This window comes from Phoca vitulina, unplaced genomic scaffold, assembly GCF_004348235.1.
Source record: "Phoca vitulina isolate PV1807 unplaced genomic scaffold, GSC_HSeal_1.0 scaffold8, whole genome shotgun sequence".
Lineage (NCBI taxonomy): Eukaryota > Metazoa > Chordata > Mammalia > Carnivora > Phocidae > Phoca > Phoca vitulina.
The window spans coordinates 35,580,152-35,597,455 of record NW_022589711.1 but is presented as its reverse complement, the minus strand read 5'-3'; the positions used below and the strand labels follow the sequence as shown (position 1 = coordinate 35,597,455).

Here is a 17,304-nt window from a genome sequence, read left to right as displayed (position 1 = left end):
AGCGGCCTGAGCCCGCCCCAGCGCGCCCTTTCTCGCGTCACGTGTCGGGAGAGTCCTGAGTCACGTGAGGCCCAGGTGGCGGCGGAGCTACGGCAAGAGAGAGAAGGGGAAGCCGGAAGGGGCGCGAGTGAAGCAAGGGGGAGAAGACAGCTCCCGAGAAGGCGAGGGGTGCGCGTGCGCCCGCCTCTCCTAACTCTCCCCTTGTCCCCGCCGCCCTCCCTCGCGGCCAGGTGACACCTTGGCCCGGTCCGCCGCGAACTGCCTGGGTGGCGAGCAGCGCGCGCCCTGCCCTCGCGATTGGCGCCGGCCGCCCCTCCCCCTCGTCCGGTCCGTCCCGTCGCGTCCCGTCGCGTCCCGTCCCCTTGGGTGCCGCCGGCCGGGTGCTGATGCGCGTCGGCGGCAGCGGGGATTTTTTCTGACTCCCGTCCGTTCCCCGGCTGCCCTTCCCGCCCCGTTGCGGGGCCGGCCGCTTCTCCGGCCCCAGGATGCAGAATGTGATTAACACGGTGAAGGGAAAAGCACTGGAAGTGGCTGAGTACCTGACCCCGGTCCTCAAGGTAAGCCAGGCCGGGCTTGCCATGGGCTGGTCAGGTACACGCTCAACTCCGCAGGGATTGAGGACCCGGCGCCGGGAGGGACACCGTGTTCTCCGGCGGGGAAAAGTGTAGGAAGGTGGTAAGGGTGGGACACAGGAAAGGGTGCAGCCCTACCGGAGGTCTTACCGAGCTGTTCTCTAGGGCTTTCGGGCTCTGAATTCAGGTAAACTTGGAGCGACGCCGTGTGCGCATTGCTGTCGCCACCCGTCAGAACCCGGCGCGTCTGGGTACGTCAAGTTGGAAGGTGGTCGGCAGCTAAGTAGATTTGAGAACATAAATCTTAACATTGGAAGTCTTTTAAACTTTTTAGTTTTGCTTATCTTTTTAAAAACGAAATCAATATTTGGTAGTAAAATGACATGTCACTATTTTCTTTCAAATGTCATAGAAAGTCTCTTATAATTAGGAGCTTGAAATAGTAAGTTGTGACTGAGGTCCCCTCTTGTTAGATTTCAGAGGAACAAGGTGAATTGCAACATTATCTCTGTCAGCATCATTGAACCCAACTAACAGGCAGAACTTCCCTTTCCGAGTTTTTAAAATAGCCGAAAACTATTTGTAAATCCTGTACTTCTTTGTTGATAACCAGCAGCTTGATCCTCCTATATTTACTCTTTTTTTTTCTTTGTCAATAATACAGCGTTTTTAAGGTAAAAGTAGTAACAGATTAGCTATTTTAACAGTGACTTTAATTTTCAGAGATAAATTTCTAGAAGTACATTCAAGTTTTATAAGTCTTATAAGTTTTTTGTCATTGTAACTTTTTCCTTTCTGATAAGTGAGCAATGAGAAGAAATTTCTTGAATAGGGAGTTCTTGCTTAAGTGCTTTTATTTTTTTAAGCTTTCAATGAAAATTTTACAGATCTTATTGTGGGGATGAAATATCCTTGGATATGGTTGGTCTTCTTTATAATAAGTTATTCTAGTATGCTAAGAAGAATAGTGGATAGTTTTACTTTGCTCCCTTTCCATGACAAAGGGAAATGTTAGTCATGTACTTTTTTTAATATTTATTCCTAAGACTGATTTTAAAATGATAGCTTGTTGGGCCAAGTTTAAAACAAAAAAAGAAAAGTTTATAAATGAAAATTCCAACTCTTGCTATGCTTATATATTTTTTACTGTGAAATTCTTTGTAATTAATATTAGTCAACTTTGAAATTGAAAATAATTTTGATGTTTGAATCAAATGATTCTTTTGCATGTCATTTTTCAGAAACATGTCTACCTAGATATGCAGCATTTAAATAATACACGATTGTTAAACTCTTTAGTTTCAGAGAGAAAGAGTAAAAAAAAAGTTCCCAAATTAAACATTAAACTAATGTTTCAGGGGCGCCTGGGTGGCTCAGTTGGTTAAGCATCTTGCCTTCCTCTCAGGTCATGATCCTGGGATCAGGCCTGGGATCTGGCTATCTGCTCAGCGGGGAGTCGTCTTCTCCCTCTCCCTCTGCCTGCTGCTCCTCCTGCTTGTGCTCTCTCTCTCTCTCTCTGTCAAATAAATAAAGTCTTTAAAAACAAACTTCTGTTTTATTGGCCAGTTGTATTTTATCGAACTTATAACAGAATTATGTTTTGAGAAGTCATTTTGCTTATTCTCCAAACTGGAGAGTGTTAGCTTGTTAGTATATATTTGTCAGTATGTATTTTCAGTAATAAGGAAAGCAGAATTACTGACCCTCTCCTTGCCCGTCCCTGTTTACAGAGAGGATCCTTGTAGTTTCCTACTAGACATAAGAAGGAAAAACTAAATCCTTCGGAAAGAAAACAATGACTTATCCTAGCAAGTAGAAATTAAGAAAAGTCAAGGTACGGTAAAAACCAAAGTCCTTACAATGATCTTCAATCCTCTACTTGATTGATAGAAGCCCTTATCTCAATGTAGCTTTGTTCCTTGCTCACTTTTACTTGAGCTAGTCTGACCTCTTTGTTACTCCATTAAATACTCTCTTGCCTCAGGTTTTTGTACTCGGCGCACCATCTGCCTAAAGTGCTCTTTTACAGCCTTGTGCCTTGTTCATTTTTTTAAGGTCTCTGGTCAGTAGTCACCTATCAGTGAAACCTTCGTTTTCTTAACCATCCTATTTATTATTTATTTGTTTTAGTTTTTTTTTTTTTAATTTTAGATAGAGAGGTGGGGAGGAGGGAGAGAGAAACTCAAGCAGATTCCACACCCAGCATGGAGCCTGATGCAGGGTTTGATTTCATGATCCTGAGATCAGGCCTGAGCCGAAACCAAGAGTTGGACACTTAACCGACTGTGCCACCCAGGCATCCCTATTTTTTTTTTTTTTTAGATTATTTATTTTAGAGAGAGTACATGTGTGAGCAAGAGGAGGGAGGGGCAGACGGAGAGAGGAAGAGAGAGAATCCTCAAGCAGACTCCCCCCGCCCCGAGCATGGAGCCTGCCATGCCCTGGGCACCATGCCCTGGGCTCCATCCCAGGACCCTGAGATCATGACCTGAGCAGAAAGCAAGAGCTGGCCACCTAACCAATTGAGCCACCCAGGCGCCCCACCATCCTATTTTAAATAGCCATCACTCTCCCTCCACCCCTGACCAGTTTCCTAGCTGCCTCATTTTTTTCCTTGTGGTTTTCATTACCATTTGGCTTTTTCACTCCACTAGAGTTTAAACTCCTTATGAGGATAAGGCTGAGTTTGGTCTATTTTATCTACTCCTATATCCCCCTTACTTCAAATAGTGCCTGGCACATAGTGGTTATTCGGTAAATACTTGTTGAATGAATGATGTTCATCAATGAATCCTTTCATTTTTGTAGACTGTACTACAAAATCTTAACATTTAACTTAAAATTTAGAAATATTTGGTAAATAGCATCTTTGCTTTAGAGGAGAGAATATTTTATCAATATCTTGGAGATAATAATGGGAAAGGATTGGGGTACCTGGGTGGCTTAGTCGTTAAGCGTCTGCCTTCGGCTCAGGTCATGATCCTGGGGTCCTGGGATCAAGCCCGGCATCTGGCTCCGTGCTCCGCGGGGGGCCTGCTTCTCCCTCTCCCACTCCCCCTGCTTGTGTTCCCTCTCTCCCTGTCTCTCTCTCTCAAATAAATAAATAAAGTCTTTAAAAAAATTAAATAAATCATGAAAAAGGATTAAATGATTTATGACTTCTAGATTTTCTAGTGTTACTCAATTGAAATGAGATGTTGGAGATGTTGGCTGAATAGTAAAATTTCCCTAAACATTTTTAAGACATTTTTACTGTTCTGTAAAATAAAGATATTTGGTCATTTCACAAAATCATTGTAAGGCTTAATGTTTTTCCAAAGAGCTTTGCTCTATTATAGCACTGATCAAATTGCATTGTAATTATTTTCATGTCAGTTACCTTCATTAGACTTGTATATTCCTTGGGGTCAGGTACCAGTAATAGATTCTTTTTTGTATGTGCTCTGTTGCCTGGAAGGGTGCCAGACAGATACTTGCCCACAAACATTTTTAATTTGAAAGTGAAAAATAATACGTTATTTTTGCTTTCTTTAGGAATCAAAGTTTAAGGAAACAGGTGTTATCACCCCAGAAGAGGTGAGTGTTAAAGATATTCTGAAGCTATTATATTTTATATTTACCTGGGTGGTTTTTTGGCTTTCTAAGGAAACATCTTAAACTTTAATCTTGATTCTTTTGACTATATTAGCAATTTTATAGGGATTTGTACTTCCCATAAGAGAGGATGTAACTTCTCTCTCAGTTTGCCACTTCTCATATTTCTTTATAGTTCCTCTTTATTTAGAAATGGAGGTGGGAGAGGGAATGGAAAAGATTCTGATGGTTGTTTACCCTCCACTCATATTTGTGTTACATTGAGGCTATACAGTGGGCTCTGTGGTGTTTGCTGTTGTCTTGCCTCTGTCTATATCAAACATGAGTTTTTGTGGCTTTTCATTTGGAAACTTTGGCTCTCTGCTTGGATATTAAATTTTCTTTCAGTATTTAGCTTAAATATTTTATTGCTACATAATGCTGATTTTTTTCTCACAATTCTTTCATTTTTTCTATTAACCAAGTAATGTTGAATCTGCTTAATACTGAAACTGATGTCTATTTTATAGATGAGTTGTGTTTTATTGAACTTTTAACATAGAATTATTTGAAGGAATAATTTGAGGAATCATTTTACTTGGTCACCAAATCTATATAATAAAAGTGTTCTCTTTCCGTTAGGTAGTTTGTTTTGTTATCCTTAGAGAAATAAATACTGTTCTAAACATCCTTTTACATCCCAGTTTCATGAATAGTTACGGTTGCATCAGACTTATTTTTTAGTCTTAATAAATAGCAAAGAATTTATTTTAAGTTTCACCTTTAACTTTCATTAAAAATACCACTTATTTGGCAATAGAATTTTACTTACTGTATTGAAAGAAACATTTTGAATTGGGGCATATTTTATGATCTGGCTATTGCCAGATCTAAGACCTCAAGCCTAAGAATCAACTGATCTTTCAGTTTTCAATTGTGATGGAATCTTTTGAGTCCCAAATCTTTGTGAGTTCTGAGGATGGTGCACTGAATTGATCTTTTATCTAAAATTATCTTTATTTTTAATGAAGACACATGGTGGTATAGAAAGAACATAGGGGATTTGCCTTCTAGGCCCATTTCTCTTAATTTCTCCTTTTCTGACTTGGGCAAATCTAAGCTTTGACAGTCATGTTTCCTTGTTTGTAAAATGAGGGATTTTGGCTAGACATTCTCTAAAGGACCTATTCTACCTTAGGCACCATGAGTTTAATACCTTGAATGCCACATAAAACTAAGTTTTGGTATTGTTAACTTTCTTGCCAAACAGAGGTGTAATTTAGACTTGGCTCTTAAAACTATTTGAAATCAGGAGGAGGGATGAAAGTATGCTGTTCTTCTTGCACTCTTTGGCTTTATCTATGGGAAGATGACTAATTGGTAAATAGGTGGTTGGAGTTAGAGATGCAAGTCTGTGGTCATTGGATAGACTGAAGCTGTTTTAAAACAGCTACTAACCATAGAATGAATAACACTTAACTGTATCATTAAGTGGTTTATGAATTTCCTCCTTTTTTAAAAAAAATGCAAGGCAAAACTAGCTTAGCAGGGTACCAACCACATAATGCTGGATTGAGATAGAGCACGGTTACGGGATTGAGTTAGATTAGAATGAGTCTAGAGGAGGAAAACAAGACATAATTTGCTTTGGATAAAAGATCTACTGAGGTGATCTATTTATTTGTTTTCTCTTACTGTTTCTGGGCTTCTGGCTCTTATCCTCCAGCTCTCTCTGTGTTTTCATGGAGAGCTGTTGGAAGTACTATGTTTAAAAAGAGGGGTAGGCATTATCTAATACAGAATTGCCTGACTAAAATTACTTTAATATACATATGTATGATTTAAGTAGAGTATTAGTAGTAGAATAGCTTGAAGGATAAAGTTGCTGACCAAAATGTTAATAACTGGTTCTATCTTGGAGTTATTCAGTATTGTATAATATTTAATCACTGAGAGAAAGCTACTGCAAGCGATACTGAGAATTGAGAAATTTGAGTCTGCCTTACATTTTGTTTCATTTGAGCATATGAAGCGTGCAATAATGGCCACTGTTAAAGAGGGCAGATATACACATGTACTAATTATCTGTGCAATTCTATGCTCTTTTATAGTTTTTCTTACCTTCTAGTGTTTTGTTATTTTTTAAAAAATTTTATTTATTTTTTAAGTAATCTCTACACCCAACGTGGGGCTGAAACTCACAACCCCAAGATGTAAGTTGATGCTCAACTGACTAAGCTAGCCAGGTGCTCCTATTCTTTTTTTAATAGATGCTACTAGAGGTGCCAGAGAATAAAATATTAGAGTCTTGTGACAAGGCAATATCATTAAAGAATTTTTAAATTTTTAACTCTTTGTTTTGCTTGCATTTTGTTGAATTAATACTTTTTTGGTGGTGATAAATTAGTTCCTGGTAACCACAGAGTTAAAGGTAAAGGTAGCATTTGGTTACAGCGACCTAAAATGCTTAAAACTTTGGGAGGGAGTATTGTTTTTATTTGGGTTTTTGTCTTTACCTAACTAGTTGAAATAATAATAAGATTCTTTAAAATACAAGAATAGAAACATTTGAAAAGTTGCTGTTGGGAATATGCTGTTAAATCTTGTTAATGTATCTCTTGAAAGAAATTACTCTTAGAAAACTTATTTTATAAAATTTTTACTCTCTTAAATGAAAATAGAGTATTATATATAGAAATTCTTTTCTGAGACAAACAGTAGAAGATTAAAGATACTGTATTTTTTTGCTGTGTAATTAACCATGAAAATACATGAATTTAAGTTAGAGCTATTATGAAATAGAAGTAATTAGGAAAGTATGTGTCTGTATTGCCTGAGTTGGGACACTGCAGTCATGCTTAAGAGACTTTCTTTCATTTTCTGCTCTCAAGAATAAGCAGGATTTCTGTCTTACAGTAAGGTCAGTTCATGCTCATGTATAATGGAAATTCTCAAAAGGTTAAACTCTTTCTTCCTGAGTCTGTTTTTGATTTCTGAAGAAAAACAAAAACTTTTGCAATGTTCAGCCTGCCCAGAAAGTCTAAGGTGTTAGAGGATTCAATTTCTTAACTGTGTTGGTATTTTCTGAGTCAATCCAAAAGCTTCTAACTTTCCCCATTGTTTGGCATTACATTTTTCACTCTTGTTAACGTGAAAAAGAGAGAGAAATGTGCACTGTGATGTCATAAACTCCTTACATCATAGGCCTTTATCTATTTAGTAGTTTTTCTCAAAGATCTTCATTGAGTTTTAAGCCCCTAGCAGGAATCTGTCTTCATCTTATTTATCCATAAAATGGTTTTGACATTTTAAATCCTGCAGTGTTACCTTTATTCATTTCATAATACTGTATCCTTTTGGCATTATTTAATCCAATGATAAAAATTGAATTTAAATAAATAGCACTCAGTGTTTTTTCTTGCAAAATTTAAATTTTATGGATGTAAAAAATTTTGCAGTTTAATAATCAAAAATCATCAGACTAGTAGAGCAAGTTTGTTGCTGTTTGCATTTGTATGATTATTGGGTATCAAGCTTACACAGGATGATCACTTCGGTTTTTTATCATCTTACACTCAGTGATGTTCAATTTTTTTTTTTCCTTTTTCTTTTATATTCCTTTTCAATTCTAAATAGTTTGTGGCAGCTGGAGATCACTTAGTCCACCACTGTCCAACGTGGCAATGGTAAGTAATCTTGAGTGAGGAATAGAAATTAGTAAAAGGTATGACTTTATAATTGTGGCAGTTTGCAAAATGGTTGAGGGCACGAACCTTAGAATGACCAATTTAACTCTGTTCTAGTAGATTTTTCTGTTAAGCAGTGTGCCAGTGATACTTAAGGTAAAATAAAGGCTGACAAATTGGCTGTTATACCTATTTTGTTTTGCTCTGTTAGAATAAAAGAGACATTTTTAAGATAAATGCCTTTACTTCTTTATTAGTACTCCCTTTCTCTATAGTGTCTAGGTCTGATTTTGTGGTGGATCTTTAAAAAATAATGTTCAAGAGTTTAATAAATTTGACCAGCTCATTTTTTTCAAACTGAAATGTTTACTGAATATTTTTATAACATTAATAAATGCAGATATTTTGCAAAGTCTTAGGTTTTTTAATCATAAGACCTTCTATAAGGTTCAAAAGTATGCTCCCACTTTAGGAATTAGTTGAAAGGGAAAGTTCATGATACTCATTAAAGGCCGTAACTGGAAATCTGCTGGTAATATACTTTACATTTTTGTTTTTTTCATTAACTTTTTTTATTGTAAAAGTTAATTTAAAAAAAGTAATTTAAGCAACTTAGCAGATCTCATAACATATTTTAAATATTCTGAATAATAAGAGAATGTTTTAAAACAAATGCTGTTTCATTATGTTTAAGTACTTAGGGTAAAACCACCTGACTGTGGCTGAAAAAGTGATCCCAATACTGGCAGAGCTATTTTAATTAGGCTAGAATTGTTTTGGAATTATCATCTTGTTTGGATATAAATGGTTCAACTTGTTATATCCTTTTTTCTTTTTATTTTAATTCCCTTAGTGACACTTTTTCAGTTGTGGTTGAAAGGTACAGTTTTAATTTGGGAGCAGGGTTTCTAAATAAAGTTAGAACTGATAATGTTTTCCTTCATATAAATAGTTAAAACTATTTTAAGCCAAAGTTGGAACTCTCTTTTAGATGTGGCCTATTCTCTTCTCAATTTTTATATTTGACTCATAACCAAAATTGTTTTACAGCTTTTTATCAATTGCGCTTTATCTTTTAGAACACTATTTCTTAATGTACCAAGAAAGGCCAAAATGTCAGGTTCATTTATTTTTATGCCCTTGTCTTCCTTATGTGTATTTCTGTTTCATATTTAAAATTGAGTTAATATCATAGCTCTCTGATGATTTAGTAAGGGTGATTGATTTTTTTAAATTATAAATTGTCTATTAAAATTACATTTAACTTTGTTCTAGCCTATAATTTTTATGTATTTGAAGTCAAATAGGTATATAAAATTTAAAATAACATCCATTTTATAAAAGGAACTAATTTAGGATTTTCTTCAATATAATAGATACACATTTCTTCAGGTTTCTTTGTGATAGTCCTTATTTGTCTAATTAGTTCAGACATATGATTTATAATATTGTTACAGGAATATGTGTATATGGACAGGATCTTTTTTTAGCAGGTAGTTTATAGTTTCACTTTATGAATTGTGATAGTTGAAATAATTTAGAACTCAGTTATACACTACTCCAACGTCCACACTTCTGGCTGAACTGGGGCCAAAGGAACAATTCATTTTATTTATTTATTTATTTATTTAAGATTTTATTTATTTGACAGAAAGAGAGCACAAGTAGGCAGAGCGGCAGGCAGAGGGAGAGGGAGAAGCAGGCTCTCCGCTGAGCAGAGAGCCCAATGTGGGGCTCCATCCCGGGACCCTGGGATCATGACCCGAGCTGAAGGCAGACGCTTAACCGACTGAGCCACCCAGGCGCCCCGGAACAATTCATTTTAAACCAGTGCTAGAAACAGGTTATTTCCATGTTACAGTTTTGTGTCTACAAATGCCATCATGACAGTATTGTATATTCTTCAATAATGCCATGTCATTATTGAATTTGACACTTGAGAATGGTTTAAAGAAGCCTAGAAGGTTACTAAGATAGTAGGTCATTTTCTGGCTTTATCTTGTGCTCGTATCTATGGTTTAAACTTTAGACTGAAGCTTTGATAAAAGGCAGTAGACTCCAAGTTTTTTTCAGATGTTTGTGACAGATAACACATGCCACTCCAGCTCTGGCCAGTTCCATTAGGTCACCCACAGAAGAATCTTTGAACAAATTCTTAGTAATATAGTCCAGGGTAGCTATGAAAAATCAGAAGTGGTATAGCTGGTCTGACCCACAGAGAGAGTAGTGTTTAAGAGCAGGAGCCCTGGATTCACTTGCTCTTCTATGTTCTGGTTTCCTGACCTTGAGCAGTCTGACTTCTTTAAGCTAAAATGGGGATATTAATATTACTCACCTCTTAGGGTTCTGAGGAGTAAATAAAAATAATGCGTGTTAGAGTTCTAAGTAAACACTCAATGAAAGGGTTTTTTTTTCTGTTTTCAGTCATTATTTTTAATATCACCATCTTGCGATTCAAAGCATCTTTTTTCTCTCCATTCCAATTTTAGGGATCTTGCCAACCACCTACTTTGTTATATAATGTCCTACAGATATTTTTCTGCCTCTTCTTGATCTGAAGATGAGCAGTACTTGAGAATTAAAAGTCTGAGATTATACTCTCTAGGGAACAACATTTTCTTTTTGTTTAGAGGCAAACATAATAGTTGCTTAATAGTTCTATATTCTGTCTTTTTTGTCTCATATTTAATTTAAATTCTCTTAGGTCTCTCTGCGTCTCTTAGTACATTTCACTTATAATGCTATGCTCTTCCATGCCCTAACATACATCACTTAATGGCATCCTTCCAAAACTAGTCCTAAAACAATTTTCTCAGGAGTGTGGATTGTGTAGTTTTGATATTTACATGTGATATCTTCTGTTCTGTCTTTGCCTTTTAAAATAGTTCTTATATTTTGGTGCTTTTTGCTCTTTTTAAAGGGCTACAGGGGAAGAATTGAAAGTGAAGGCATACCTACCAACAGGCAAACAATTTTTGGTCACCAAAAATGGTAAGAATTACGTTGCATATATTAGTAAATTTTGCACAAAGAGTTGTATTAAAAAAAAAAACAAAAAACAAAAAACCTTAGCATTTTTTTAAAAGTTGTTTTTGAAGATTTATTTATTTATTTGAGAGAGAGAGAACAAAAGAAGCAGGGGAGAATCTCCAGCAGACTCCTGCTGAGTGGGGAGCCTGATGTGGGGCTCCATCTCAGGACCCTGAGATCATGACCTGAGCTGAAACCAAGAGTCAGATGCTTAACCAACTGAGCCACCCAGGTGCCCAAAACCTTAGCATTTACTGATCTTAATTTATGCTTGAAGCCATACAGAAATTTGGAAATTTGATGAAACTCTGGGTTTTCTATTGCTAGAGTATTTTTTTCCGTATTTCATTTTTACCTCCTTCCTTTTTTTTTTTTTTTTAAGATTTTTTTTATTTATTTGCGAGAGAGAGAATGAGAGACAGAGGGCATGAGAGGGAGGAGGGTCAGAGGGAGAAGCAGACTCCCTGCTGAGCAGGGAGCCCGATGTGGGACTCGATTCCGGGACTCCAGGATCATGACCTGAGCCGTAGGCAGTCGCTTAACCAACTGAGCCACCCAGGCGCCCCTACCTCCTTCCTTTTTGTCACTACTTTTTGCCAAAAAGGTCTGGTTTTAAGATGTGGAGGGAAAGGGCCCAAGCAAATTTGGAATTTGGAATTTTAATTGCCTTTTTTTAAAGTTGACTTCATAATTATAAACTTTTTGGTTATTTGATTTTGATCTTCTTTAGACTTAAACATTTGTCATGAAAAATGAAATTGATACTACCTTTGACATTTAAAAGTTCCAAGCTAAAGATTGTGTCTTTGAAAGATTGCCTTTAGGAACAAAAAATGTTTTTGAAACTGCTAGTTTCTCATTTATGAAGTTAATTTTGAAAACAGCATCAGAAGGTTGTTATAGTCCCTATCTAATCACATAAAGTGCATTGATTTTTGTCCTAATTTATCTATTAACAGAAAGGGAAAATATGTATAACAAATCAGTTTTTTTCTTTCCTACAGCATATGTTTTATTAGAATTGATCATTCATACCCTGCTTTTTTTTTTTTTTAAATCAAGAGGTTAATAGCCATTTCATCATGTTTTTACATTATAATTGTTAAGTTTTAGGCTTATATGAATAATACCTGTTAATTGACACATATACTATATGAAAAACTTGGCTCCAATATTGTGTAAGATGGTAAAATGTAGCAGTTTAGTGAATTTTACACTGGCTTATCCATTATGAATAGCTGGAACTTAAATAAAAATTATGAAATACATATTAAAAGTTACTATAGCATTGCAAACTGGAGGTCACCTCTACCACCCCTGAGAATGACAGGTGGTGCCTTCCTGTTTTGAGAGTAAAGCTATTAAAATAAGGTATTCATTAGCCTAAAGTTGAACAATGTTATGTCTGGCTCTAGCCTGCTGTTCTTCACAGACCATCAGGGTAAAGAATACGTAGAAAATTTCCAGTAGAGCCTTTCTATTTGTGTTCTAACAAAGCTATTAGGGAAAGATAAATGTGGTCATTAATGTGTCTGTGGACTGCATACAACTCTTTAATCACTTTTATTAGAAGTGAAATATAATATTTCCTTAAAATGGACTAAACTGTCTCTTTTTTCTAATAGATTTATAGGAAGCAGATTATGTGCTAGTAACTGTGTTTGCCATTTATTTTATAGTGCCATGCTACAAGCGGTGCAAACAGATGGAATATTCAGATGAATTGGAAGCTATCATTGAAGAAGATGATGGTGATGGGGGATGGGTAGATACTTATCATAACACAGGTAAGAGGAAAATAGAATACCATATGTTAGTTTAAATTGTTTTAAATGTTTTTACAATCTTTTATTACAGCGTTGATTTAAAAACAACAAAAACAAAAGATACATAAGGTACAGTTGTCCCAATAGACTTTTATCTGAAAAGAAGCAGGAAGACAAATTGGAAAAAAAGAAAAAATGCCCTTGGAGTATACCAAATTTCTATAGTACTGCTACTTCAGTTGCAAATTGAAAATACCCATATCATTTTCTTTATTTCTAAAGAAAGAAAGACAGAACTGCTGCATAGGCATACTACTTTGCTTTAGAATTCCTTATTTACATGTCATTCCATTGCTGGATGATAAGCTTTAGGACAGGAACTATATGTATGTTTATTTTACTCAGAGAGCTGGCATTTAGAAGTACTTAATATTTATTTGTTGAATGACTATAAGAGGATTGTAAGGACCACACTCCTTAGGTTGAGAGTCACTGTTGAATCCTCAGTATCTGACATAGTATCTGGTACAGAAGTTGTTCAATAAATTTGTGTTAAAAGAATTGACTAAATTCAAGCCTTTTGTAAGTGTATGTTTGCAGAAGTTATTTATAAGCCTGAAGATGATTTTTTATTTCAAGTCCTAAAAACCTATTTTGCCACTATATTTATATAACTATGTAAATGCAAATTAGCATATGCTGCTATGGCTATATTAACTTAGCCATGCTAACTTAGCTATACTAATTTAGCTATAGCAGTGTATACTAATCTGCATTCACATAGTTATATAAATATAGTTACATACAATACTATAAATTAATGATAGTACTTCACTTAGTTAATTATAATAGTTAATTTATGTAGTTATATAAATGCCATTTATGACTTAGTTTTAATGAAGAAAATGTGTTCTAAGTTTAAATCTAGAATACTAAAAAATAAGTTTTCTCCCATGAAGTCCTAGAAAGTAGCAGGTATATCAGAAGTAGTACTAGAGCAAGGTTTCTTAACCTTAGCCCTACTAACATTTTGGGCTGCATGATTCTTTGCTGTAGCATTTTCTGTACATTGCAGAATGTTTAGCAGCATCTAGGTCTCTGCCCACTAGATGCCAGTAGTATTCACCCAGTTGTGATAACTCAAAATGCCTCCAGACAGTGCCAGATATTCCATGAAGGGCAAAATTGCTGCCATCGGCTGAGACCCACTGCAGTAGTCAGAGAGCTAAGTAATCTGCACAGGAAAAAGTACCTTGTTAGGTCAGTTTTCCCTCTACTTTTAAAAAGGGACATTGTCATGTGTTTATGATGATATAGGCATAGATTCAGGACTTGGGCTTCTTGATTTGAAACTTGTTTATTTCTTGATGAGTTGAGTTTAACGTTAATGTCAAGGCCTTGGGAAAATAGTGGATTGAACAACTTTTTAAAATGATTTAAAAAATCATCCTATTTCCCCCACTGAGAGTGCTGGTAGATGGACTTCTTTATTTTTTGATCTTTGCAAATTTGTTCAGCTGCTCTGCTTTAGTTTTCCTGTGGTGGAAGATGTGGGCAGCACATGTGTAGGAAATTGTTGACTAACTAGAGCCATTAGTTATAGCACTGTGTTTCTGATGTCAAGTAAATGACTTATTTTGATGTCTGGTTGTATTCAATTCCATAATCACTAACTCAAAATCTAGGTGCATATTTACAGAGGCATTCATTACGGAGATAAATAGGTGTCAGTGTGATTGGATTGATGAAAATCTATTATAGAAATTCAACAACTGAAAAAATGTTTGCCCTGCTGGAGAGATATCCTTAGAATTTTAGTTTAAACTATATTGTGATTTGATTAAAACACTGCTTCCAGTTGACTTAGAAGGTCTCGTGCCTGGTTCCTTATTCACCTCAGTTCTCTTTGCTTCATCTTTACTTCTCATAGGTTTCTTTTATTTCTCTTAGCCCTTGTATTGGTCATGGTTCTCCAGAGACACAGAAAAATTGATGTATATATAGATACAGGTATTAGGTATAGATAGATTTATTTTGAGAATTGGCTTACATGATTGCAGGAGCTAGCAAGACGGCAGTTTATAGGACGAACTGGCCAGCAGGCTGAAGACCCAGATAAGGGCTGATTGTTTCAACTCAAGTCTGAAGACAGTCTGAAAGCAGAATTCTTTCTTTTTACTGAGCACCTCAGTTTTTCCTTATAAGGCCTTCAACTGATTGGATGAGGCCCACCCACATTATAGAGAGTAATCTACTTTATTCAGTCTTTGGATTTAAATGTTAAAATCTACAAAATAACCATCACAGCTACATCTAGATTGGTATTTAACTGAGCATCTGGACATGATAACCTAGCCAAGGTGACATAAAATTAACCATCACAGTTCTTGAGAATATTACCCTCATTAGAGTCATTTGAGCTTTTCTTTTCTTTGCCAGTATGTCCTACTTTTAGAAGAGTCTAGTTTAGTGGAATACTACTACATTATTATATTGGGATGGATTGAAGAGGTTTATTTTGTTTGTATCTAAGTACTGGATTCATTGATTGTTTTGTAATACCAATTCAGCTTGCCAAGATTTGGGTTTTATTGTTATGAAATAATCATATTTATTATGTAGTATTTTGTAGAAAAACTATGAAGTAAAAGCTTTATGTTAGAGCTGTGGATTGTGACATTTTCTATTAGTGAAAGTAAGTTATTAAGTTTGGAGATGTTGAACAGATATATAAAGGTTTTAGAAGATTAACAAAGGGGCAAAGCTTATTTTGTATGTAGGGTGTTTTTTTTTCCTCTTTAGTGTATTTCATCCTGTTGAACTATTGAATTAAAAACACTGACATGTATTTTGAATTAGAAATATTATTTAGCTGACTTGTGGTGCCCCTTCTGCATAGTGCCACCTTCATTGAGACAAGTAGGTTCAAAGTAGTTGCTTAATGAGGTGTAGTGGACAGAACATTGAACTAAAAGTTAGCACATGTGGATTTGAATCCCAATTTCTTCACTAACTGTGAGACTCAAGTTATTTCATCTTTGGAGACTTTATTTCGTCATAGGGAGAAATGATTTATTAATTACCTCAAAGGATAGTGTTTGTAAGGCTGAAATAAGCTATGGAAACAGTAAAATAGAAAGCCCCATATAAATGTGGTGTGGTATTACTACTTCTGGATGTCCTAGATTTCTGAAACAAATAACATTAATATCTTCTTGAGGAAATTTCAATGTGGTTTTGAATAAAAATAAATATGAGTCCTGTAGTCTCCTAATGTGTTCACTTTGAGAATGAATATGTTGGGTAGAGACTCACACTGGGAAAGTAAATGAGGAATAGTAAATGAGTGATAGAGTAGAATAATCATGGTAAAATATCACATTGGTATTTTTTTTTTTTTTCAATTTGAAAAGTGTTTTTGGTGTTATTCCTTTTAGAGTTCATTTGTAAAATGCTACTAACATTGTCTCCTCCTTTCAGAGAAGTTGTGAGAATTTAGGTAATTTTAAGTGCTTATATGTTGCTTGAATCTGGTAAATAGAAGATGTTTACAATTTCAGTTATTTTTTTAAATTTTAAACAGGTATTGCAGGGATAACTGAAGCAGTTAAGGAGATTACATTGGAAAGCAAGGTACTGGTTAATTAGTTACATTTCTAAATTTCAATGACATAGTTATTTGCATATATATATATTCTTCTTCAACCTGATTATTTTCAAGCTTTTTAAAATTCCAGTTGTTTTTTTCTTTTCTCACTTTCCTATATCCAAACTGCTGCTGCCCAATGCTTATTTTCCTTAGTCTGTTGTATGGTTAAAAAATTTTTTTTTAAGATTGTAACTACTAATTTTCACCAATTGGGAAGGCTACTAGGCTAGTTTAAAAGAAATAGCTTTTTATTCTTAAGTGTAAGTACCAGATGTTCTGTAAATGGAGGTTTTTGAGGTTTATGTACTTGCTGATTAGATGCTAATGATAATATTGTTTAAATTTTATAGTTTCTTAATTCACTGCTATTTTGGGTGGAAGTTTTTGTTTTTAAAAATTTAAAGGTAAACTTTAACATCATCCAAAATATATATTTTGACTGGAAGCTAAATCAGTTAGGTTTTATTGTATGATTTATTGTGGGGGGGGGGAGTAAAAATCTATAACTGGGTGGAATTTTTCTGATTGAAAATTTTCAGTTAATTCAAACTGTCTGTATTATATTAGCTTTTCATTTCTAGAGAGAAAATGATTGCAGTTGTTTTCATATATTTGTTTGAAAAGAATACAAAATGCCTTTACCCTTATCTTTTCTTAATTATTTTTTAACAGATCTCTTAGAGGATAGGATATTTGGACAGAGTAATTGAGTTTCTTTTGTCCTTATAAAACATTTACTATAAGAATTACTAGTTTAAGATACTCTCTTGTGTGTGTTTTTGTCATTTGGATCTTTTGGGATTTATAACTGGGTCTTAACAGGAAGTGTTAGAAACTAAAACAAGTTTTTTGTTTTTTTTTTCAATGTACAATTTTATGCTTGCTGGGGATTAAAGTTCACTTCATTGGCCTGAAAATTCATTCTTTTGAAATTCTATTTTTTGGAGAATTTGAACGACTAAAGAGAAATCACCAAAATGGCTTTTGCTACTTTAGAAAATCTTGTTTACTCCAGCCATTAATTGTAT

General features: G+C 35.2%; 1 protein-coding gene across 1 annotated transcript in view; it reads left to right on the top strand.

The window, feature by feature from the left end:
* The first annotated feature begins 84 nt into the window (after positions 1-84).
* The window catches only part of ATG3 (autophagy related 3), a 29,566-nt gene continuing 12,346 nt past the window's right edge, over positions 85-17,304 (top strand). The window contains exons 1-6 of the mRNA XM_032406540.1: positions 85-557; positions 4,107-4,148; positions 7,782-7,831; positions 10,752-10,822; positions 12,541-12,648; positions 16,211-16,260. Coding sequence (XP_032262431.1) covers positions 486-557; positions 4,107-4,148; positions 7,782-7,831; positions 10,752-10,822; positions 12,541-12,648; positions 16,211-16,260 — 393 coding nt within the window. The 5' untranslated portion in view covers positions 85-485. The remainder of the gene's footprint in view (positions 558-4,106; positions 4,149-7,781; positions 7,832-10,751; positions 10,823-12,540; positions 12,649-16,210; positions 16,261-17,304) is intronic.